We start from the raw sequence: 25,092 nt of genomic DNA, 5'->3' as shown, positions 1-25,092 counted from the left end.
TACTCGTCAGCTCTCCTTCGTTTCAATGCACGAATGACCATATAGACCAAGGGTCCTGAACAAAGGCCTAGTTCACATTAACTGGGGGCCAGAATAGTGGGAGCAATAAATGTACCATTACTGCAGTCAGTTGGAGGAAGGTGGTGGCTAACATTGGTAGGCCATGAAAAAAGATGGCCACCATTAGCACTGGAATTTGCTTTTTCTGCATCACCGTACGGAGCAATCGGGACAAGGACTACACAGGCCCCATTGTGCAGGTGATCACTCCTGATGGTGCCTGTCAGACTACAAAAAAAATCCAAAGCTCCCTTCAGCTTACAAATCACTTTATTGCAGGGGCTAGTTTATGGAAAGCAGCAGTCCCTAAGCTCCGTCCCTAAGAGTCAGCTGCTAAGAGTGAGGCGGAATTGTGACCGGGAAGAAGATGATCAGCAAGCTAATATGTTAATAAAAAGATTTGAAGAGAAAGGTTAATTCCAAGGAACTTCTCAGCACTAAAGAATGTATAAGGAAGATGGATAGGAGAGAGCTGTTGAAAGATAAAACAAAAGATTCCAATAATTCTGACAATTATGGTTTGGCTTTTATGACGGTTTACTAGACAATTCAAACAAGTTGAGCATATAATAAAAAAACATTGGCCATTGCTTTTAAAGTGTTAAACTTTCAGTGCGAAATAGAAATACATTCTTTATTATTACAGGTCAAGAATTGTGAACTTTGAGGCCTCCATTGACCTTGCTACATATTGAGTCAAAACTCTTTCAGTTTGAAACACACATTGCGTCCATTGTTTGAGATGGTTTTGTTTGCCTGAACTTTGAGATAAGAAGCTGTGTCATCTGCTCCCGAAAGGAAATTGTGTTGGTTAAACTTTGAATAAGAGAAACCAGAAAGATCGCAAAACTTTATGTTCAGGCCATGACTCACACAATGGGCGAAACTAAATTTCAGGATAACACCTGTGTTCAACCATACACAATGCAAGTAAACTATTGTTTCCACCCTGAGAAGACAAACAAAACTGTCTGGACAAAGACGAGAATCTGTCATTTATTTACCTAAACACAAACAGGGGGATAAAGTTGTTGAAATCTACACGGAGTCACATAAACATTGTCACTTAGATTGATGAGAACTGCAAATCTCAAAATGAATTTCAGAAAATCATAAATTGATATCTCTGCCCCATCATATACAAAAGGTGTTATGGAACTATGATGTTATGACAACCTCCTACTGAGAAGTACATTATATTCCATCATATAGTAGTGTCAAATGGTCAGAAATTTCGCCCATATTTTATCATCCAGTCCAAATCATAAATGTACTGTTAACATAGTAATCCCTTAAATGGATAATACTCTAATTGGAAACAAACCATGTATAGAAAAAGTTACATATACAAGCTGTTGTGTATCAATATATATAACTGTATATGTATCTATACAATTCTTACTGCTACTAATTGAAGTCTTGGGTTAAAAAGTAAAATCCAATATATATATTACATAAGATATATTAAATATTAGAATAGTGTTACCAAGATTAATCTTTATTCAGATACCTGGTGGATTAAATGGACGTCATAGATGAGAGCATGATTACATTTTATGTTTTTTTTTTATAATAGTCTTAAATGGAGAAATTTTTAATTAATTTTAATATACTGGTTAACCAAGAGGTGTCACCCTATGACATCACCAGTTAATGAATAAGATGTTCCAACCAATAGGAATAATGTTCCTCCCACTGGGTTTGGCTTATGATAATTTTTACTGCCCTTTTGTTCAACACAAAATAAAAAGAAACCAGTGATGTAATAGGAAACACAACACAGACACAAAACACAAGATACATCGCACTTACAACATACACACTACCACAACCATGCATAGACTCATCTATACAGACGCCATCTTGGTCCACCATGTATCTGAACCTTTGAGGGACGCCAAACAAAGCTCCTCCCTAATTGGCCACCATCTTGGAAATGCAGCCATCTTAAAGGAACCTGGTAACTACTATTCTAAGCTAAGCGGCCATTTTAAATATGGTAATTATGCCTTGCTGTTATTTGATTATTATTCAATATTGTTTGTTTATGTACTTCCTTAAATGTTTTACATTTCCTATTTAAAGGGTAACGAAAGTACAATCCCAGCCGTATAAACCATATGTAGATTTTTCTCTAAAGAGATGATTTTTGTTTTTATAACATTTTTAATATCAGATTAAGTGCATTATTTGCGATTTTACGTCTTCCGTTTTGCATGGCTTATTCTCACTTCATCTGCAGTGGAATGACTTTCGGCCATGTGATTCGCAGACTATTGTGGTCTGATTATATAGAATATTAATGTATGGTTCATACTACACCTGGGAAAAACATAATCTTGTTTTATTTTACTTTCATCGTTTAGCTAAATATCACATTGCATTTATCGTTTTAAGTTGGTATTTTATGTAAGGTTATCTCTTTGTGTCACTCAAGTATGATCATTTATGGTGAAAATATGTCTTGCGAATAAATATTCATATATATATATATATATATATATATATATATATATTCCCTACTGTAGACTGTTTCACTAAGATTGGTATATGCTTTTAAAAAGAAATTAACTGATATAAAAAAAAGAACTTGGGAAAATTGCGTGGTATACTATGAGTGTCTGAACAAAATTAATTGGGTTTTTTTTCTTAGATATTAAATTTGCCGTAATCGGCTGGAGGCACTGCGTCATAATTCTATTGATAGTTCAGACACCGCCTTTTAGTAATAAATTAAAAATAGTCAAATTTTATACCAAAACGCACAACAAAAGGATGATATTTTAAAAACCATTTTACCTCCGAGGCCCAAATTCATTTATACTAAACCAAGCACTTTAAGATTAAAATTAGCGCATAATGTGGTAAACCCCCCTGTAAAAACATGTACCTTTTTAGATCAAGTTGGTTATTTTAGCTGTGGGAGATGTGCAATATGCAAGACCTCAAGGTATAGGAAACGGAAAACCTCTGATTTTAGTTCATTTGTCTATGGGAAACAGTTTACCATTGACAAATTACATGTTCATCAACCCATGTAACATACTTATTGTGCCCATGTGGGCTGCAATATGTGGGTAGGACAACGAGGGAACTCAGTCAGATTGCGGGAGCATGCGACCAATATTAAGGGATTTCGCCACCATAGCGTATCCAATCATTTCAGATTGGTTCACAATAGTGACCCCAGAGGGTTGACATTTTGTGGTATAGATAGGGTCGAACCACATTGGAGGGGAGGTAATCTAAAAAGGCGCAATCTCAAAAACGAGACAGTGGATTCATCGCCTCGGAACCCTACAGCCCCAGGGTCTCAATATAGAGTTGGATCTAAATTGTTTTTCTAATTGGTGACCCTCCCCCTTCTTTTTCCCTTGAGTATTAATGCAGATCTGGTAAACTAATAGATTTAGTAGAATAATATTCTGGCACATTTTTATTTTTATTTATTTTTTTACATTTTATTTATTCATTTTTATATTTTTTTTATTTTAGTTTGATTTTTTATTTATTATTCTTCAATTTTATCTCTGCAGCTATCTACTTATATGAATTGTTATGCAATATTAAGCACATTATGTACTGGAGGTTTGATTTTTATTGATTATGGATATATTTATTTTAATTAAGTATATTAAAAGGAATTTTTAAAGATTTTTAATAATGAAATATTTTATTGGTAACAGGAAATGAGATGGTGGCCTGATTTAACTTAGATTTTATGGATTTAAATATATTAGGCAATATTAGATTTTTATTAATTTGATCCGTTTTTGAACAATTATTGCGGAAATTGTTGCTATTAACCTTCGTGGAGACACGATCGGTATGGAACTGGCAACAGGAAGTTAGACAAATTGTATTCCACCCCTCTTCCTGTGATTGGCTGCTTGTGAAGCCAGAGGAGTATAAATAGAAGCCGCCTCACCGGAAGTGATGTCTGATAACGCCCATTAAGGCGGGCGAAACGCGTCGACACACTTCCGGGCAGCGGAGCATCACAACGTCATTTCCTGTAACCACCGTGGAACGCACGTCGGCAGTGTACACGGAAGCGGAGTGACATGCAGTGTTTTGCTATACCAATGCTTATTATTACGATATGTTTGCGAGTACCATTTTCTAATTTGATTATAATAAATACCTACGGGCTTCACTATGTTTGGCTTCTTCCCTTTCTTTTGAAACACACTGTTGGGGAGAGAGAGGAGAGGAACCATTAAGGGAGCCATTTCTAAGAGGTTGCATTTAATCCATCCGGCCAAGGGATATCATATCTGCTTAAGGCTCATTTATATCCTGAATTTGGTGAGTGCATCCCCATAGGGGTTTTTTTCATGAAGAGCACCTGGGCACTTATATGGATTTGAGCACCTTTCCAGCACTCTAGTTTCTTTGAAGGAAACCCTTTTTTTGGACTGCACCTTATTATACAATTTGCACCTTGCATATGGTTGCACAATGGACACATGAGGCAATCTATATTTCTGCACTTTAATATGTATTGATTTCTGTACTTGTTGATCACGAATGCTCTTTATTTTTATGTATTTTAGTATTTTAATATTTTGATCACAGTCACACGGATTTATTTTTATACACATTTTTAGCACTGGATACATAGTTTTTTTGTCTGTCTTTTACCTGTTAGCGCTGCCTTATTTGAATTTTTCTGGTATTTTACCTAGTGAGCAGCAGCTTCAGGATTTATTATCCATTTTTTATTTTCACCTATTCATACATCACAGCGCGGGTATTAATATATTGGTTTTATAGATAAATGTACCATTACTGCAGTCAGTTGGAGGAAGGTGGTGGCCAACATTGGTAGGCCATGAAAAAAGATGGCCACCATTAGCACTGGAATTTGACTTTTCTGCATCACCGTACGGAGCAAATCGGGACAAGGACTACACAGGCCCCATTGTGCAGGTGATCACTCCTGATTGTGCCTGTCAAACTGCAAAAAAATCCAAAGCTCCCTTCAGCTTACAAATCACTTTATTGCAGGGGCTAGTTTATGGAAAGCAGCAGTCTTAGTTTGAGGACAAAATAGGCATTGCTTCCCATTTTTGTTCTCACTGCCAGTCAAGCGTTGACTACACTGCAGTCTATTACACCTAATGCTTCTGGTACCTGGAACAAAGTATACTAAAATTTAAAGCGGAGTTCCGGCCATGAAAAATAAATTTCAATAAAAATACCCCTGGGACAGTCAGGGCTAGTACATTCCATAATGGATAGCCTCTGTACTGTCTCGGGTCACACTTACCTGCAAGAAGAAATGCTCACCTTTAAAATTTCTTCTCCAGCGTTGCCATCTCGGATGTGGGCAGCTGAAGCCAGCGCGATCCTCTTCTGCGTCCTCTTCGGTCCCACGATGCACTGCACTGGCACCGCTAGTCACTTCTGGTGTGGCACCACATTCCTCCACAGCTTCTGGGCATGCGGCGTCGCACCGGAAGTGATGAGCGGGGCCGTTGCATTCCTGGGAGCAATGACGTTCAGCTCCCAGGGATCATTGCAAACTGGAAGTGACGGCGCAGGCCGCAGCCACAGAGGGAGGAAGTGGAAGAAAGGGGAGTATATTTTTCTACGATAATAATGCAAGTAAAAATAAAAATCGTAACTATCCATTTCCTTTTAAGGTGACCAAAAAGCAAGCGGATGGCCACAAAATCAATTATGTCGATTTTGTGGCCGGAACTCCACTTTAAGCTACCTGTTCAGTGGTCACACAAGGTTGAGGTAACTATTACAGATTTACCTATGCCAACACACATGCTCCTTAATGATCGATCCAACATTTTTTGAAGACTTGCATATACAGGGCGAAATACCTTGTTAAGCTTCAAAAGTTTAAAAAAGTGAACTTGCCTGAATTGCAATTGGGACAAGTTGATCCTTAGGATTTTTCCACAGTAGACACATAGGGGCTGCAAGGTATTGTTGGTTTCCATTGATAGAGTTATTTGCAGGAACTTTCTCAAGAAGCTTGTAGTCTGACAGGAAAATGTGACCATTCTGCAGGAGGAGAATTTAATTCACTATTAGAACTTCTAAGCAGCCTCAAACTGAACATTTTAGATATAGCAAGTGTCACAGCCTGTCCGGTTTTTGCCATCTTTTCTCTTTGGAAGATTTACCTGCACATCTGTTTAAAGTGCTGGGGAGAATTACTACTAATGGAATGGAAAAATCAAACCATTTGTCCCTTCCCATTCAATTAGGGTCATGAAAAAGGCTGAATACTTCCCATCCAAAATTAAACATTTTGGCTGGAATGAGGAGAAAATGAACACCAACAATTCATATTACATCTCTGCATCAGATATGCCCACCTCGAGTTCTTTCTCTAGGTTTGTTGAAGCCCCAATTGAGGGAGCCACCATGTGTTCATCAACTGGGAAATTTTTTGGGATTCGGAAGCATTTCTTGATCAGAATGGGGTTATTGCCATTCAAAAACTGGCTACCAAAGAATGAATCCTCCTTCCACATCTCATGCACTAGATCTGAAATACAATATTAAAAAGCAAAGTGGATCATCAAGTTTATAGGAGCCTCTGAAGGCTTATTTATAATTATTATACAATTACACCAGTTTGGTTAAAGAACAAAATTAACAAGCAAGGCTGCACTCAAAACTGTTCCATATGAAGCCATTTATTAAGTTATGACTAATGACCTAAAACCTTGGCTTAGGTTCTGAGAGATGAGGGGGGGGGGTGTAGTCCCAGCAGCCAGGACTGATTAATGCTGCTTGGGATTTCAGTGTAGCAGACCCAGTGTTGGCAGAATTTTGCACCTTTAAAAAAAAAAAAAAAAAAAAAAAAGGGGACATATGAAAAAGTAGATGTATTGCTGAGATGTGCTGCTCTTTTGACCAGGCAAAACTTTAGGAAAATTACGCAGGCTCCCATTGATTACCTATTGCGAATACCAACTGCCTTGCTTAAATGGGAGTCATGGGCCTAAAATCATACTAATATGTCAGAACACCTTATCCAAGACACTGAAGCCACCGTGTCAGCTGACAGCTAAGCAACTAGCATTTAGAAGAACAAGACAGTAATGGCAGCCCAGGTTGCAGGTTTTCTCCCCCCCCCCCCCAATTTAAAGTAGTTTCAAAGGCATAACAAATAACTACGAGAGCGCTTGTGTCAATGCTTTTGCACTCTGTTAACTGCCATTTGTTTTGCAGCTGCACAGCGATGTCAAAGGTAGAAATCGAAACAAAAGACTAGGGGGACCATAGGTAATGTTATAACAGACTAAACAAAAACCGAAATTTGATTTTAGGGTAATCCTTCAAATCAGATTTTTTGCCTGGAGCACCACTTTATGACCGTGCATCGCTGCTGCGCCACCTGGGCATCTCAATCTAGCAGTTCTGCGAGGAGAGATTATTAATTAGGTAACCATACTTTTAGCAGCCCCAGTGTTCGGAATTTATAAGAAATACGACGCCTTGCTTGTCGGTAGCACAGTTCAACACCAATTCAATCATGAACTACAATCTACAGGTTCTGTTTTAGAAAGATTAAATTATGAACTACAATGTACAGTTACAAATAAAGTACTATAAATCAAGAAAAATAATTTTACACACCTGAGATCTGCGATCTGTGTAGACCGGATACCTTTTTGATGTCTTCCATGTTCTGCCATGAATCAGTCTTGCATGCAAATCCTCTCAGCTTCGTTTCAAATTCACTAAGAACAGAACATGTTCATGCATATGTTAGACTCCTCTATAGATAGTGTGGAATACCCATCTTCTTGGCTCCTAAAGCAGATACATACAAGTCTGCCCTGCTTAGTTACAGCGTTCTGCCTCTTCCTAGAATGACTTGGTAGGCTTAGCCATTATGGACTCATGAGCTACTTCACTTGTGTAGTTTATGGGTCAGTAATTGCTTCTGTTGATCACAGCACTTGTCAGGACAGTTGTTACCTATCAGATCAATGCAACACATTCTTATTCCAGCTATAGTGCTTGTAAGGCTGGCCATACACTATAAATTTTCTTGTTCAACTTTCCTTTAGATTTACCAAAACCATGTAATATAGGGTCAAACCTAAACACTTTCAATTTGTATGCAATCAGGCAGGCCCTTGCACTACATAGTTAAAGGTAAATCTAAAGGAAATTGAATAAGAAAATTGTATAGTTTATGGCCAGCCTTACAAGCAAATCTGTTCAGTTCCTTTGGTTTTCAGAAGTTGGCCAATTAGAGCCTTTACCACTGGATAATAGCCTACATTTAAACACTTGCACGTTCCCTTTAGCTGGGTATGAATATTTAAGTATCATAAGGGGATATTGCCTACTGGAAAGAAAATAAAAAGTTTTTTTGGCCTTAAAGACATATGGCTAGGAGGCGCATAATGTTCTAGCATTACCCATCACTTAAGGTTTACTTTTTGGTCAGGGGGTGAACAGCTATAGTTGTCATTGTGCGGACAACATGCCTATTGAAGAAAGCAGAATGACCGATGACCTGTGTGCAGGGATGGACTGACAACTCATGGGGCCTCCGGGCAATAGATCATAGAGCTCCCTGTGTCCACACCCACACAAAGCCCCACCTACATATTGCACTGCCCACACTACATGAGTTTGTCACATAATTTCTCTACACCAGGTTTATGTTTATTATAGAAAAGAAAAATAAAAAAAAAAAAACTTACAAGTACAACAATGGTACATTTCTAAAATTAAAGCGGAGTTTCACTCAAAGTGGAAGCTTATGCTTATCTGATTTCCCCCCCCACCCCCGGTGCCACATTTGGCACCTTTGGGGGGGGAGCGGGTACCTGTTTTTTGGCAGATACCCTGTCCCCACTTCAGTCAGACCTTGCTGTGGTGAGGTATGTCAGCATTTACTTCCCCTCCTTCCCCTCCTGCTGGTCCAGTAAAAGCGCAGCACACTTTGCCAGTAGGGAACCCGGCTGTGAAGCCCCAAGGCTTCACTGCCGGGTTCCCTTACCATCAATGGTGGTGGCAGCACGCAAACAGCCGATGGAAACACGGCTGGATTCCAGGACAGGTAAGTGCCCTAATATTAAAGAGTCAGCAGCTACAGTATGTGTAGCTGCTGACTTATTTTTGGAGGGGGGGGGGAATGGAACTCCACTTTAAGGTTTTCATAAATTAACACAACAGGTGCAACAAAGGTCTTCTTAGCTGAACAGTTTAATATGAAACACAAACCTCTGACCAGCATGTTACAAAATTATGGACCTAGAATTACTTTCATTTCATTCTGACATTCCCGACAATACCATACATAAATGGCGCCATTATTGTTTACATGTGTGCTCGTTCTACATAACGCTTTTTATACACAGAGAGTGATTTACACTTTTAATATATAGAGTATGCAAAATCATTTTTTATACTTTATATAATTTTCACTGACCACCATTGTAAGGGGAAGTCTTTCTACAGGCCACCAATGTAGGAAGCATTCTTCCCACTGACCACCAATGTAAGGGACATTCTCCCTGCGGAAGTGTATGGATGTTAGTGTTATATATATGGAATAACACTCAGTATAACATGTATGGAATATAACTCACTAAGTGCTATTCCCCATTTAGAACACGGATATTTACACACCGAGCAGCACTCTGTACAGATATCAGTGTGCACTCCGTGTACTAGGAAATAGCACCAGTAGATGGGCAAGGAGGAACACTCAGCCTGGCGATTTTAGACATGCCATCAAACTCATTACACACTGACCTGCTGCTGCACACCAGGCAGGTCAGATGGCTATTACTTCACTCGGTGTGCACTCTGCAGCTTCCAGCTCTCATCGGCTGTCTCCCCCGGCCCCACCCCTCCGCTGAATTCCCCAGAGGGAGAGGTGGCTGAAGTGCCTGTCATTGCTGTCATCCTCATGGCTCCATGATCGCTCTGATCTCAGCCAGCATTGGGTTCTCTCATACAGCCGCAACAACTGCCGGCAGGGATGCCAAAGCTCACTGCCTCCTCAGGGCATAAACCTCTATCCTGCATGATAATCTAGGCACATCCAGGGGCGGACTGAGCCTCTCATGGGGCCCCCCCTGACTCGGGGCCCTCAGGCAGTGCCCGTGTGGTCAGTCCACCCCTGCCTGTGTGACCCAACGTCTTATCGCCAGTCACCAGCCAAGGGTGGGCACATGACTGCCTGGGCTCAGAGGTTGGACCAGTGATTCTGGCTGTCAAGTGCAATACAATCAGGCCTTCTAAATACTTGAGAAACCAATACAAAATAAGGTAAAAGCAGTTTTTCCTCATCTTTGACAACTGTGCACTTGCAACTGTCTGGTTGTCTTTGACCAGTTGGTGAAAAGGAACTTTGATGGCCCATACAGAGCCCTGACCCCCAACCATTTTGAAAACATTTTGGCTGAATGGGCACAAATTCCAATATGCACTCAAAATCTTGCACAAAGCATTGCTGGAGTACAGTGGCGTAGCGTGGGTTGTCAGCACCCGGGGCAAGGCAAGTAATTTGCGCCCCCTAACCCGCGGGATTTTAGCACTAAAATCTCTTCCACTAGATTAGTTAAAGAAACCCTTACCCCCTAAGCACATGTATTGTTGGTTAATAAAACAAACATTGCCCCCTTTCAATGTAGAGAGACCAACGTGCCCCCTTTCAATGCAGAATGACCAGCATGACCCCTGCCCCCTTCCAATGCAGAATGACCAGTGTGCCCCTTTTCAATGCAGAATGACCAGCGTGCCCCTTTTCAATGCAGAATGACCAGCATGCCCCCTTTCAATGCAGAATGACCAGCATGCCCCCTTTCAATGCAGAATGACCAGCATGCCCCCTTTCAATGCAGAATGACCAGCGTGCTCCCTTTCAATGCAGAATTACCAGCGTGCCCCCCTTCAATTTATAGAGAGATCATCGTGCCCCCTTTCAATGCAGACGGACCAGCGTGCCCGCTTCAATGCAGAGAGACTCACCTGCAGTGGCGGCTTTTCCTCAGTTCCCCCCGCGTCTCCGAGTCCTCTCGCCTCCTCCTCGGCCAATGGCATGCGATCGCCTTTCGGCCAATCAGGAAGCGAGTCTCGGACCCGCTTCCTGATTGGCCAGGAGGAGGATCCGTGTGACAATAGCGAATTTTCATTCGCTATTGTCACACAATGGGTGGGCTCAGGGCGCACTGCTGACTCACTCGCTGCTTTACTGACTGAGCAGTGAAGAGAGGCGGCATAGGCGGGGCTTGGCTTGCAACGCCACCCCACCCTACACCAATGGACAGGTGAGGCACAGTCCAGCCCCGACCCGCCATTTTCAGCCATAGGGCGGCTGCGCTGGACATCTCCCAGCCTAAAGATGGAGGCAGCCGCAGACAGTGTGTGAACTCTGTATGTCAGAGTCAGACAGACAGAGTGACACTGCGGATGCGCCCCCCCAGATGTTGCGCCCGGTGCGGCTGGCCCCCCCACTGCTGGAGTAGAGGCTGTATAACTGCAAATGTAACACATTGGGTGTGATGTAAGGTGTCCACAAATTAGGCCATGAGGGGTCTTGTGCAGTAATTGCATTTTGAGATGCATTTACATATCAGTGTATTTGCACAAGAGGCTCTTGGCTGAAAGAAAATGACATTAAAAAAAAAAAAAAAAAAAAAAAAAAAAAAAAGTATTCATTCAAAGCCCTTGAAATTTTCCACATTTTGTCATGTTACAACCAAAAACATAATAAATGTATTGTATGTGATCGATCAACACAAAGTGGCACATAAAATTGTGAAGTGGAAGGAAAATGAATTGTTTTCAAACCTCTGAAAAGTGTGATGTGCATTTGTATTCAGGCTCCCTGAGTCAATCCTTTTAGAACTACCTTTCACTGCAATCAGCTGCCAGTCTTTTTGGGTAGGTCTCTACCAGTTTTACAAAATAGCTCAAGCTCTGTCTGATTGGATGGAGAGCGTCTGAACAGCAATTTAAGTCTGGCCACAGATTCTTCATTGGATTTAGGTCTGGACTTTGACTGGGCCATTCTAACACATGAATCTAAACCTCTGGCTGTACGCTTAGGGTTATTGACCTGCTGAAAGATGAACCTCTGCCCCAGTCTCAAGTCTTTTGCAGACTAACAGGTTTTCTTCCAAGATTACCTTGTATTTGGCTCCATCCACCTTCCCATCAACTGACCAGCTTCCCTGCTGAAGAAAAGCTTCCTCACAACATGATGCTGCCACCACCACACTTCACTGTGGGGATGGTATGTTCAGGGTGATGTGCAGTGAGGGTCTCCGCCACACATAGCCTTTAGGCCAAAAAGTTACATTTTGGTCTCATCTGACCAGAGCACCTTTTTCCACATGGTTTTCTTCTTGCCACTCTTCCTTAAAAGGCCAGATTTGCTGAGTGCACAACTAATAGTCCCGTTGACAGCTTCTCCCACCTGAGCTGTGGATCTCTGCAGCTCCTCCAGAGTTACCATGGGCCTCTTGGCTGCTTCTCTGATTAATGCTCTCCTTGCCCAGCCAACAATTTAGGTGGACGGCCAGGTCTTGGTAGGTTTGCAGTTGTGCCATACTGTTTCCATTTTTGAATGGATTAAACAGTGTTCCCCTAAAATGTTCAAAGCTTTTTTTTTTTTTTTTTTTTTTTTTAAACCTAACCCTGCTTTAAAGATCCCCACAACTTCATCCCTGACTGGTGTATTCTTTGGCCTTTATGATGCAGTTTGTTCACGAATGGTTCTCCAACATGAGGGCTTCACAGAACAGCTGTATTTATACTGAGGTTAAGTTACACACAGGCTGACTATTTACTAATTATGCGACTTCTGGAGGCAATTGGTTCCACTAGTTTTATTTAGGGGCAGCGGAGTAAAGGGGGCTGAAGACAAATTCACGCTACAATTTTCAGTAGTTTGTAAAAAAAAAAAAAAAAAAAAAAAAAAAAAAAACGCATTTATCATTTTCCTTTAACTCCACAATTCTGTGCCACTTTGTGTTGGTCTATCACAAAATCCCAATAAAATACATTTTTAGTTGTAACATGACATGTGGAAAATGAAAGGACATTAATACTTTAATAAGGCACTGTAAACCGGTGTCATTCATAAAATGTGTCCATATCCTTGTATCTTCATACATGCAAAAAAAAAATGATGATTGGTCGTGCAATTTTTGGAAGTGCAAGTGCCGTTTCTTTAAATATGGTGCAAATCCTGCTCCCCTTAAGTGTCTCCACTCACTCATGGGACTGATGTGGACTCCGAACTGTCAAAACACTTCCATATTGTCCTGGATATGCTGGAACTTGTCTTCCTTGCTGGTTATGTTCCCCAGTGGTGTGCCATAACGCAGTATTTTTACTCAGACTGACAGAGGGTGGCAAAAAAGATCCAAATCTCGCAATTCCATTTCTTAAAATTGGCAAAGTTGAAAGCAGTTACACTCACTTGTGCATGAAGAAATGCACACTTGTGCATAAAGAAATGCAAGCAAAATGCCGAACTGGAAGTTTGCATCAGCTTGCGTCTCACGGGCTGGAAAAAACTGGAGTTACTCTTACCGGTAACATCTTTTCTAGGAGTCTTAGGACAGCCACCTATAGACCTTGGCTCTCCCTTCTCAGGAACCACCTCAACCATGTAGATTTAAACCCCATCAGCCAGTGGGGTGAAGGTTCGAGAAGCTCCACCACCAGAGGGATCTTTATCTGTACAGGTACATGCACCAAGGAATCCAGAGCGCTGAGTGCGATCCCCCCCCCCCCCCCCCAAGATGAACAGTTGTAAAAGGGTGGAAGTCCCGCCCACTGTCTTGCCGGAATTGCGGCTGTTAGCAACCCCAATGCCGACATGGCCTGCCTTACTGATCTAGTCCGACTAGCTTTTGTAAGCAACTAAGGCATTTAGGCTTATCCTGAACCTAAAACTTGCCTGAAGGTTTCCGTACGATGAAAACGGAGATAAAACCCTCCGCCTAGCTCCTTCGGTGGTACCTTTACCACAACCTTCTGCTCCTTCAGGGAGGAAAGTAAGGCTGACTGCCTTTCCGTGCATCTTGGTAATTCAGTGATGAACATCTCCAAATCCCCCAAATGGACTGGAGGTGACCGCTTCCCACTGTGGGAGGAAGGTCCCCAATCTTCCTCCCACTGGTCAGCTCGTAATTGACTTTTCTTGTTCTGTTCGGGAGGGCAAAAAATGGTTCCTCCCTCAGCCTCTGCCCCCAAGATTTCTTCTGCCCCTCGGTCCAGAATTTTTTTCTGAGGGCAAGACCTCTAAATTGTTCATTGCATCCACACTTGACAGGAAAATATTTTCCTGTCTGCCGTCTGGTCCAGGGTAGTTTCCAAGCCCGGCCCAAACATGTGGTCCCCTTTAAGAGGAATCCCTCAAAGTTTAACCTTGGACCCGCCATCACCCTGCCAATTCTTCAGCCAAAGAGCCCTCCTTGCTGAATTGGCCAGGGCTGAAGATCTAGCGGACAAGTGTACAGATTGTGCCGACGCATCCGCAATACAAGCCATGCCCCGTAGAAGCGTAGGAAAGGAAGCCTAGCCTGAATGGTCTGAGGTGCCACTGCCAGCCTCAATGTGCACCTTAATCAGGGTTAGCCATTACTCCAGATTACAGGCACCCACCGTCATAGCCATGGTGGGTTTAAGATTCCCCAACAAGGAATCCCAGGTCTTTAAGGAGAGAATTCATTTAGCCAAAGGGATCAGAAAGGGCCCATATCCTTGAGAGCTAGGTCTGTGCCTCGAGATCTGAGAGAAGGCCACGGTACAATTTTGGTGACTTGTTCCACACAGATGCATCTTCAGAAAAGGGAAATCTGTTTCAGGGCCCTAGAAAAGGTGCTCAGGATCCTGCCATTCGTTTTTTACTGCTTCCACCAGAACTTCATGTACCAGAAAGACCCTCCTTTTTGTTCACCAAGACCCTGGTACATCTGGTCATTAAGAGAAAGTTTTCTCCTAGATTCCCAAATTGGTGTGGATAGCTCCCAAAAGATCCCACACCTCTTCCAGGGTTAATTTTTACCTAGAAGCTCTAGTGAATTCACCATCCACCTCTTCTCCCTCTGACTCCCCCTGGGAGCCTGAAGGTGCACCATCACGCTCTTCACCCTCTAACAATCAGTGTGCCTCCACTAGTGGGGGTGGAGCAATCTCCTGCTGTGCTGACTGAAGGAACTGTTAAATTCTAAAATATATCCTTAAACGATTAAGTGCTGGGAAGCTCCTTGACAGATGAAGTCATACCAGTACACTGCTCCGAATGCTCCCTAACTTGGCCTTCAACACACTCTTTACAAAGTGCCTTTGGAAGAGGATACTCGGAACTACACCATAGAGCTAGTGGGGGAAAGGTAACACCACCCCAGGGTTCTCCTTACCTTGGAATGGCTGATGCTGGCTTTACGTGGAGCAGTTGCTGTGGCCTTTTTCCTCTGAGGAGCTTATTTTTAGCCTTTAAATTGCCCATGGGAATACACTTTGCAGTGAGTTCGCATAGTTTATTTCTGTTCATTGATGCCAATATTTCTTCCCAGTCCAAGTCTTGGAGAGCAGCCCTCATCCTTGGAAAATTTGCTCTCCTAAAAAGTTAGTGTTTTTATATTTCCTGTATGCATTCGTTGCCTACAGCCAAAATCATATGGTCACTGCCACCCATGTTCTTTTATATGAATATTGGTAATAAGCTCTGCATGGTTTGAGATTACCAGGTCCAGCAGAGCATCATTTTTATTTCATTTCTAGTCGGGCCTCAAATTGCACCATAAAATTGTCTTGCCACTCAATGCCTGGGTAGATGGAATACATTATTATCACTGTTATTGCACTTTAAAGCCAGCACCTAGCACTTCATACATGCAGAATGTGGTGATTGAGCATGCAATTTTTGAAGATACAAGCATATGGACCAATTTATGAAGGGCACATTTTTAAGTACTTATTCTTTATTTTACTTTGTTTTTTCCTCCCATTGTTTATTGCAAAATTAGTTTGCTTATTGCAAATGTATTTCATGAGTACACAAGTGGAAGTTTTTAAACAACCATGTAGCGCTCACACGTAAATGAAAGGTACAGTATCTTAAAGCAGCAGCCAGTGGCTTGGTTAATTCACATTGTTAAATTATATATTCCCATGCTTCAGATGTTAACCATTCTAAGTGTGGTAATATACAACTAGTTCTATCATACATACATGATGAGGGTATTGAAGCCAAAGCTGGACTCTTTCAGCAAGGAAAACTGGTCATTGGGGGGCAGATGCTGTACTTCATCATCAGCTTCATCAATGCAGTGAGGGACACCTTTTGCATAGACTCTCCACCTATAGATGGTATATTATAAAAAAAAAAAAAAAAAAAAAAAAAAAAAAAGTGTAATTACAAGATCTGTCAGGTTAATAAAAGCATTACTGTGCAAGATGGAACAGCTTTAACAGTGTTTGGATGCCATTCAAAATTGATGGCATCAACGCACACTTTACTATGCTGTGGATAGAATCCTTTTTTTATTATATTTTATATTATATGATCAGATTGGCATCCCAGTCAAAGGATAACACCACTTTCCTGGGAGAAAAAAAAAAAAAAAAAAAAAAAAAAAAACACAAATACAATATTGTCACAATTGTATATGCTATTTTTTTAATTGAATGCCATTGAAAATTACTTTCCTTTTCAATCTGCAGCGATGTCATTTTCTGTAAAAATCTATGCAATATGGCTACCTGGAGGTGTTCTGTTTCCTACTTGTGTGATTGGCTCACTGATTTTCCCAGAAGTCTACACTAAGATACAAATCTAATTTTGGCGTCCCTGCAGCAAAAAATTGAATCTTTGGTGAGAGACTTTCAAAGAAAAAAAATATATATCACATCCAAAAACAGGATGCAGACCCTGCAGGTGCAGCAGCTGATTGAGAATTATAAAGCCACTCCCATAAAAATTAATTCAGAACATGGACAGACAAACTGCTATTTCTTCAGAACAAAGGTAGGAATCTGCAACAAAGCTTGTAAAAATCCTTGTAATGTACATTGATCACCTAGAGGAAAGTTCCCCCCCCCCAACAAAAGTAGAGTCATTCTAAGCGTCAAAAGCAAAAGAATTACAGTGATGTACTTAGTAGAATGATATGGATGTACATGCAAATCAAACATGACCCAATGTGACATCCACTTCACTCACTTGTGATTTTCTCTGGTCTGCTCCAATTCTAATTTTCTTTGTTGCTTGACAGCAGGATGAATATTCTCACTTAGAATAACGCCTGAAAAACAGAAGATTTATTTATTTAACATAGGACACCACCACAGGAATGTAAAAATACAAATGGAACAGCGCTTTTCACATAAGTATTTTTTTTTTTGCACTAGAAGAGTTACGTCTTTTCCATGAGTCTGACAGACACCTCAGAGACCTTGGCTCCTACCTTCTCAACAAACACCTCAACCATGTAGATTTAAACCTCCTGTCAGCCAGTGCCCTTCAGTTCTCCAAGAGTACCTCTGGCCAGCTGGTGAGATTGACATACCAACCTCCATTCTTCTGACAGTCTTATGTCCAGAACTTCTTCGGGTGGGCAACGGTGCTGTCCTGAAAGACTCCAGGAAAAGGTCACCGGTAAGAGTAACTTTTTTCCCCTAGTCTTTCAGGACAGCCACCTCAGAGGATAAGTACTTACCCCTAGGGTGGACAGCCGCTTTAAAGGCCTTTGCGCCCCAAATAGTCTGATCTTTAGCGAACAGGTCCAGCGTGAAGGATAGCCCTTAGAGAAGATCAAATCCATCCTGAATCTTTTATAAGCAACTGAGGCGTTGAAGGGTATTCGGTTCAGGACAAGCCTGAATGTTTCCAGACGTTGAAAACATGGGAATAGAACCCCCCAGCAGCTATCCCCATCTGTGGTACTTTCTCCACGACCCCCTGTTCCTCCAGGGAGGAAAGCAAAGCCCATGCCTTTTCTGTGAATCTCAGTGATCCACATCCTGCGCGGAGGGAAGGGGGGCTTAAGGACACCCAGTAACCCCTCCTTACAATCCTCAAAAGTAACTGACTGGGAGGTGACCGCTTCCTACTGTGGAAGGAAGGTCCCCAATCTTCCTCCCACCATGGTCAGCTCGTCATTGTTTTCTTAGGCTGTTCAGGAGGGTGAAAAAAAAAAAAAAATACAAGGTCTGTCTGCCTTGTAATTGGAATCACATTAGTTATTCGCATAATCCCAGTGCAGGCGATAACCCCCATACAATTACAACCAGCTGATGCCCACATTAACCACAAACCAACTGGGAAGTGAAAATCCTAGATGCAGTAGACTTGCTTGACAACAGTGTTCACTTAGCGAAAGGCGAGTAATGAGGGCATTTTGTCTAGGCGCAAACCTAGACATTAACTGTGGCTTTCCAGTCTACTTCAGGACATTCCATATGTTCTCCTGAAACCACCCCTGCATTATTTTGGCATTGCGTTTCTGGGTTAGATTAGTTTTCCAATTCCTCTTACAACTGTTGAAACATAAGTATTACAATTTCAACAAGTTGTCCACCATAAGTCTTTAGACATAGCCACAGGAGGATCAAAACAAAATTATACAAACATGGATTCAAATCAGGGAGCTAGTTTGCTAGGTACGGTTGTGGGCAGGCCTACTGCACCTGTTCACGTGGCATAACATTCAAAGCATGCTCCTCAATGCATGGGACCAGACTGGGGTCATGTGAAAAGTCAAAGATTAAGGCATTACTTAAGTGGGGAGCCTTTACTGTGTGCAGTAATAAACGTGCAAGAGTTCCTCTGATAAGCAAATTGTCCAATACCACGACACACTACCTTGCATGTTGCATTAGGAGGGTTTTGTTGAGCCAACTTCACCAGTCCAGCGTGCCTCCTACCTCACTCCCAACAGAATGGGGTCCAGCTGAGCATCTAGCACAGATCTCATGATCTCACTAACTTGGTCCTTCCCCATAATACATGACCAGGACATAGACCTCCCCAACGCTAGTCTGCCCTCCGCTACTATGGAGATGGACTGGTAGGGAGGGAGCCATGACATTTACCCCCTCACTAGTGGAGGACCGGTCATCTTTTGCAGGTACCACACTTGACGGTTGCTGTACCTCGTTGCCTTAATTACTCATAGCAGCCACACTTCTAATGACCAGTTACTTCTTTGGTACTAGTGTTACTCCATACCCCTTTGAGGAATTACAGACCTAGATTCTTTACAATATGCCAGACCCAGCATGCATCCATTTGAATAACTTCAGGCCAGGCTTAAAATGGTTAATCTAATTTTACTGTAGAAAGGCATGGTGATACAATACAAACGTCTCAAGAAAAAAAAAAAAAAAAAAAAAAAAGTGGCCTAGGCATACCTCTGAGGCGAGTCCATATAGGCATCGTCCACGACTTGGATGCGGTCTGTGGCTCCTGGTATCTCCATTGCCCCCCCTTAGCACTCACACGTGGGTCTACATACTCCACGTAGCTCCAGTCTTCATAGTTACTCTTTATATAGCAGGTAAGGTCACCAGTTTGAACATGTTTAATCTCTTCCTCAACCTGGGCCAGCCTCTGGATTCATTACACACATTTAAACCTACCTACACAGTCATCTGCAAACAGCTTGCCTTTTATCGGGTTCCTTCATATACCATCTGCCTGGCCATTGCCACAGATGTGTCACAACAAAAACCCAACCAAAAGCCGGGTCCCATCAGGTACCTTTTCCACTAGAAAGCACCAAATTCTACAATTCATTACCACAGGAAAGTAATTTAATAGTTCTTGCTCACTGTTTAATGACCGTAGTCCTATTCCAGAGATAATGGGCACTTACACTTCTGGGGTGGACAATCTTACACATGGACACTTCACTAATGTAGGAGAAGCTGAACTACAGTATGTTCTAGTGGGTCTGTTAGTTACACTAATGTATAAGAAAATAAACTAGACACCAAACACAATAAGCAGAATGCTGATGACACCTACCTCCCAAATATATGCATCTGATTTTGCTCATATTGGGTCTTCAAACTCATTGCAATTTCATTCTGCCCAATAATATGAAGGTCAGATTGCAAACGTAACGTTCACCTTGTCAGATGGAAAGGAGTTGATACATTTATCAAAATTTAAATGAAGGAAGTGACTGCCGATTAGAAGTCACTGCGATACCCCTTCAGCACACCCCTCAGGCCCACTGATTGGTTGTGCCATGTCTGCAAACGGCCTCTTCAGGGACCAGAAAAGATGGCTGCAGTGGCAGCTCATCAGCGCTCACTTACACAAAACATATGCAGCACCTACCAAACAAACGATGCATTATATAAACTATGTATTTACATAAAATTTAGTAGGTGCTGCATAGATGTGATTTTTTGGGAATTGACATTGAATGCCAGCTGCCCTGTATATTTTTCTTCATTGGCAGAGATTACATTTAGTTTTTGCTTACCAGTAAAATGAAGGAATGCCAAGAGTTATTCAAAAGAGCCAGTGACTGATACATAAGATATGCTTTCCCCTTTAACTCCATTTTGGAGGTTGCTTCTTGTAATCTTTTATGTAAACATTTTACAGTCTGTCCCATTAAAATGTACCAAATGCCTAAATGATTTATATAAAAATAAAAAAAAAATAAAGTGTTACTCGCCTCTGAGATCTGCTGCAATTTAAAATGGTTCCATTCCTGCATGGGCATGTCCATGAGTGTCAGACATTAAGGCCAGAATTGCAACAGAAAATGCTGTAAACAGTGTGTAAACACATGGTGCAGGCAGCCTTGCGTGTTAATAGAAAAGATAGCCCACCCCAGTGATCACTGTCCGGTGGCACTTTGCGTTGTGAAGTGAGCTGAATATCCTCACAGGGTGAGGCTTAGAGTGTAGTACATCACAGAGAATTAAATACAGAGCATATAAAAAAAAGAAAACCAAAAAAAAATCTTACCCTTCCCCTCTGGTATCTCCACCGTCATAAATTTCAATATCCACTGATAGAATGGAAATTGGTTGATCTGACCACCGGGACAAGTCACTCTGACATATTGGCAGAACCAGGCATCCAGAGGGAAATTTAAGTAGGGCTCCATGGACACGCGAACAAGCAGGAGCTCACCAAGATCTTTCTCGACATTTATATCAATTTCTGCCACCTGTTAAAAGAGTCATAAGAGAAGTCAGATCTGCCCATATCAACTACAACTCTTGCATCTTCATAAAAAGGAGAATCCAAGATAACTGCACATGACATGCTAGGCTAATGTGCAACAGTGGGCTCAGCATGCTTCTCCCTGCTCAACAAGGAAGGACCATTCGACCCTGCCAACAATTATCAGAAGTAAAAAGGGAACTATAGAAGCTCCAACCCTTTTGTACAGTAATAAAAAAGAAAAGAAAGCACAGAACTGAGTTTCTACCAGACTTGTATGGAAAATGAGGAAGGCTTCCAACTTCTCAAAATCTGAATTGTGTTAGGGCAGGGCAAATCTACCTCATTTGTGATAAGTGGACACAGCATATTCCACATCCTGAAATACTACATTTGGTCCTAGAGGACAGGAAGATCCCCCCCCCCCCCCTTGATGAATGTGCAGGCCTTGGTGGAAGTGCATTATTTTGCTTTTGTGATCTGTGTAGCACACCCCCTTAAGGGCCGTTGAACTGGGATCTCCCACCCTGCACAGCAGAGCACACCAAATTTTCAGTCACTTCAGAGTCAGGAAAAAAAAAAAAAAAAAAAAAACAGTCCAGTACTTGGTTTCTGTTTTATTGCCGGTAAAACATGGGTATTATGGGATGCCCACTTGACTTCAAACTTCAGGGGCAGCTTTTTCTGTATACAGTCTATATACACTCCTCACCTTCTCCAGCACACTTGCAGAACTCCAGCTAGCGCACCATTTATGGATCTGACAAAAGCATTTAGGATTTAGAGCAATAGCCTGTTATAGGCAGGAACCCGAGGCCCCTTTAGTTGTGTAGCAAAATTCAGTGTCCAGCATACATCCCTGTAGCTACTGATCCCCAGCACCACCTGTTCTGGCACTGCCAGCCCACTTGGCTGCAGCTTCCCCTTTCACTAGCCCTTCTGGCCAACTTCTCCACAGTCCTCTCAGACTGATCACTCACCAGCCCACCCAGCTGACTTCTCAGTAGACCTCCAGGACATGCTGACTTACTCCTGCTGTGTTCATCCAGGAAGGGGTTCCTCAGTGTTGTGGAGAATCCTTGCAGTGCCCAAGCCTCAGGCCACCCCCAGATTAAAGAGGCACCCTCAAGGGCCACTGACAGCCTCCTCAGCACTCCATCTTCCCCCTGACTGCCCCTGCTGGCATGACTCCTGCCTATTTATGAGGGACCTACCCCTTTTAGCTTTTCTGGGGATTGGTTGGAGCCCTCAAATATGCCAAGCAGCTCCTCCTAGCCTCCGCCAACTAATTCTGGAAGCTTTTCTAAGGTTCCAGAAAGCAGGGAGGCACCAGAGAAACTGCTTGCTAAATTATCCAGCCTCCCTGAGTCACCCAGCCCTGACCCAGATTCAACCCAGGCCTGGCTCTCAGCCAAGCCAAATTTACCTACACTATAAACCTATGTACATCTAACACTAGAGGGTGCTACATCTGTCAATTTAGGTCTATAGACAGCCACCCATACAACTCATCTGATTGGAAGAGCGTCATGATTGCAACTACCCTCTTTCTCAATAGGCATTGCCATCAATATCTGCAAGCATTGTGATTTTTTTTTATATAGGTGGAAAAAGTCCTCATGTAGTCCTGTGAGGAAACAGTTTGTGTATGCTGGTCCCACTTCTCTGAAGTCTAAAGGAACGCATTCTAAACATGGTATGATATTAAAGTAAAATTATAGGCAAAATGTTTCTACATTTTGAATAGAGCAGGGTTATAACCTGTTAGTTTTTTTGCCATTTGTGTCCCATTGGAGATTTCCCTTCACTTCCTGTCTCATAGCCAAACCGGAAGAGGAAATTCCTGGGAATTGGGGACCCCAAGATCACTAGAACTGGTGTCCTCATTGGAAGATGTCCCCTCTTACTTTTCTGGGGACAACTTTTTACTTTTAATAATGGTAAACGGGACAAAGAGTGAATCTCGTTAATGGAGGCACAGACAGCAAAGAAAACTGACAAGCATTCTAATCTCTCTGCCTTAAAAAGACATAACATCCCAACCCATATTGTGCCTAGTCAAGGCTTGGGTCATCAGCACATTACTAGATTCTCCATATTGCAGCGATAATTACATGCAATCCCCAAAGCATCTGGTCTAATTTAATCACACTTACCAATCACTTCTGGTCATGGATTACTGGTCTTTGCCACATGCTTATTATGCTATGCACAAATTGTATTACATTAATAGCATAACTCTGAACCATATCAAAAGACACTCACAGATCCAGGCAAGTAGTTGTTCCAGTGACGAGGCAGTTGGTGTTTGCCACTTTCTCCATTCACTCCCACAAGAACAATAAAGATATTATTATAGGTGCCAGCAGTCAGGTCTTTCCCTGTTGCTACTTTCAGGTTGTAGACTCCCATGGCTTGAGGAGATGACATGCCAGCTCTGTAAGACAAGAATCATCTTTAAGAATCTTACACCACTAGTGACCAGACCTATGACTTACAGTATCAATGGACCAGTCTGGTGCCTGAACGTTACTGCTGGTATGTCATTTTGCAACTGACGACATGTGAGAAATGCAAGCCCAACATTTTACCAGTTTATTTGGTTTCATTTTTCAAAAAAACCTTCGCTTTCTAGTAGCTGAAACTCTAGTACTGTCAGGGATGAAGGACCATGCACAGTAAACTTCACTGTTCACGTTGACACTTCATGAGCCCTGGACAGCCATAGGATGGCTATTGGGCTACATTTAATCTCTGATGGGAGTCAAAAAAAGATAGAGATATATATATATATATATATATATATATATATATATATATATATATATATATATATATATATATATATATATATATATATATAATCTCCTCAGGTCTGTTGTCATTTTGGGGAAAACCATTGTGCAAGCCATTTATCAAGCGTTACATAAGTTTTTTTTTTTTTTTAAACCAATCCTTGTATCCCTCCTGTGGCCAACTAATACCACCCAGGACGCAATGGGTGCAACGATTGGATGGGTATATTTTTGCACTGCTTTTACATGAGCTCTAATGCTTGTATATGTTATAGTGTAAATTCTGAGGAAGCCGCATTTAAGGCAATACGTATCGCGATAACTACATCAAGTAGCTATGACTGGTGCAAAGCATTCGATATAACACCTTTATATTTGTAGGATTTTAGATCATTTTAATATATTGATACTCAAATTACTATTTTATGGACTTAAAATGTGTAAAGTTCATATTTTACTGTGTTACATTTTCTTTGTTTGGCACCTAAAAATATAAACCCACCATTTCCTTTTTTGCAAGAATATATACAAGCAAGTGATGCCTTTGGTTCACCTAGTCCGCAGTACACATTTTTCCCACAGTTCATATGCATGATATTCATCTCTACAATATGACAACCTTAGCCATTACACATTCCAATTTGTTCTGGTTATGCAGCCAGACAGAACTACTTACCCACCCAAATACTACAGTTACAAGTTATGTGGTGGCTGTGGTAGCGTTTCTGCCCACAAGCTCTTAATGGTGTAACGGAGCCAACCAGGACAGGGGCTCTTGAAGGGGACTGCAGAGTAGCCTCTTGCCTACTACGGGCCCTGGCTTTTAAGGGATCATTACTCTTCGGATGACGTTTGCCTGGGTGACCCTTGGAGTGGTCCTGATTTGGATTCAGGTCTCACTGAAAAACAGATTTGAGTCCATTATGCCCAAACCAGCAATGACTGCTTTAGACTGAGATTTAGAGCAGATGTGAAAATGATCAGCTAAAAACCAACCTGATACGGGGGGGGGGGGGTCTCTTGCTATAATCCATTAAGGTGTTGGGTTTATTGTTAAGGTGTCTTCCCCGTTGTATGTCTCCTAGGTGT

General features: G+C 41.8%; 1 protein-coding gene across 1 annotated transcript in view; it reads right to left on the bottom strand.

Annotated features, from left to right (window-relative positions):
• Positions 1-19,456, bottom strand: part of LOC309548237 (hydroperoxide isomerase ALOXE3-like) — a gene marked incomplete at both ends in the record, with an annotated part of 33,034 nt that extends 13,578 nt beyond the window's left edge. Inside the window, 5 exons of the mRNA XM_082248189.1 lie at positions 5,938-6,084; positions 6,402-6,574; positions 7,672-7,775; positions 17,243-17,324; positions 19,432-19,456. Of these exons, the coding sequence (XP_082104315.1) occupies positions 5,938-6,084; positions 6,402-6,574; positions 7,672-7,775; positions 17,243-17,324; positions 19,432-19,456 (531 nt within the window). The remainder of the gene's footprint in view (positions 1-5,937; positions 6,085-6,401; positions 6,575-7,671; positions 7,776-17,242; positions 17,325-19,431) is intronic.
• Positions 19,457-25,092: the final 5,636 nt, after the last annotated feature.

This window comes from Pelophylax lessonae (genome assembly GCF_965119305.1).
Source record: "Pelophylax lessonae genome assembly, chromosome: 2".
NCBI classification, from domain to species: domain Eukaryota; kingdom Metazoa; phylum Chordata; class Amphibia; order Anura; family Ranidae; genus Pelophylax; species Pelophylax lessonae.
The sequence above is the reverse complement of the archived record's forward strand: the minus strand, read 5'-3'. Positions and strand labels throughout refer to the sequence as shown.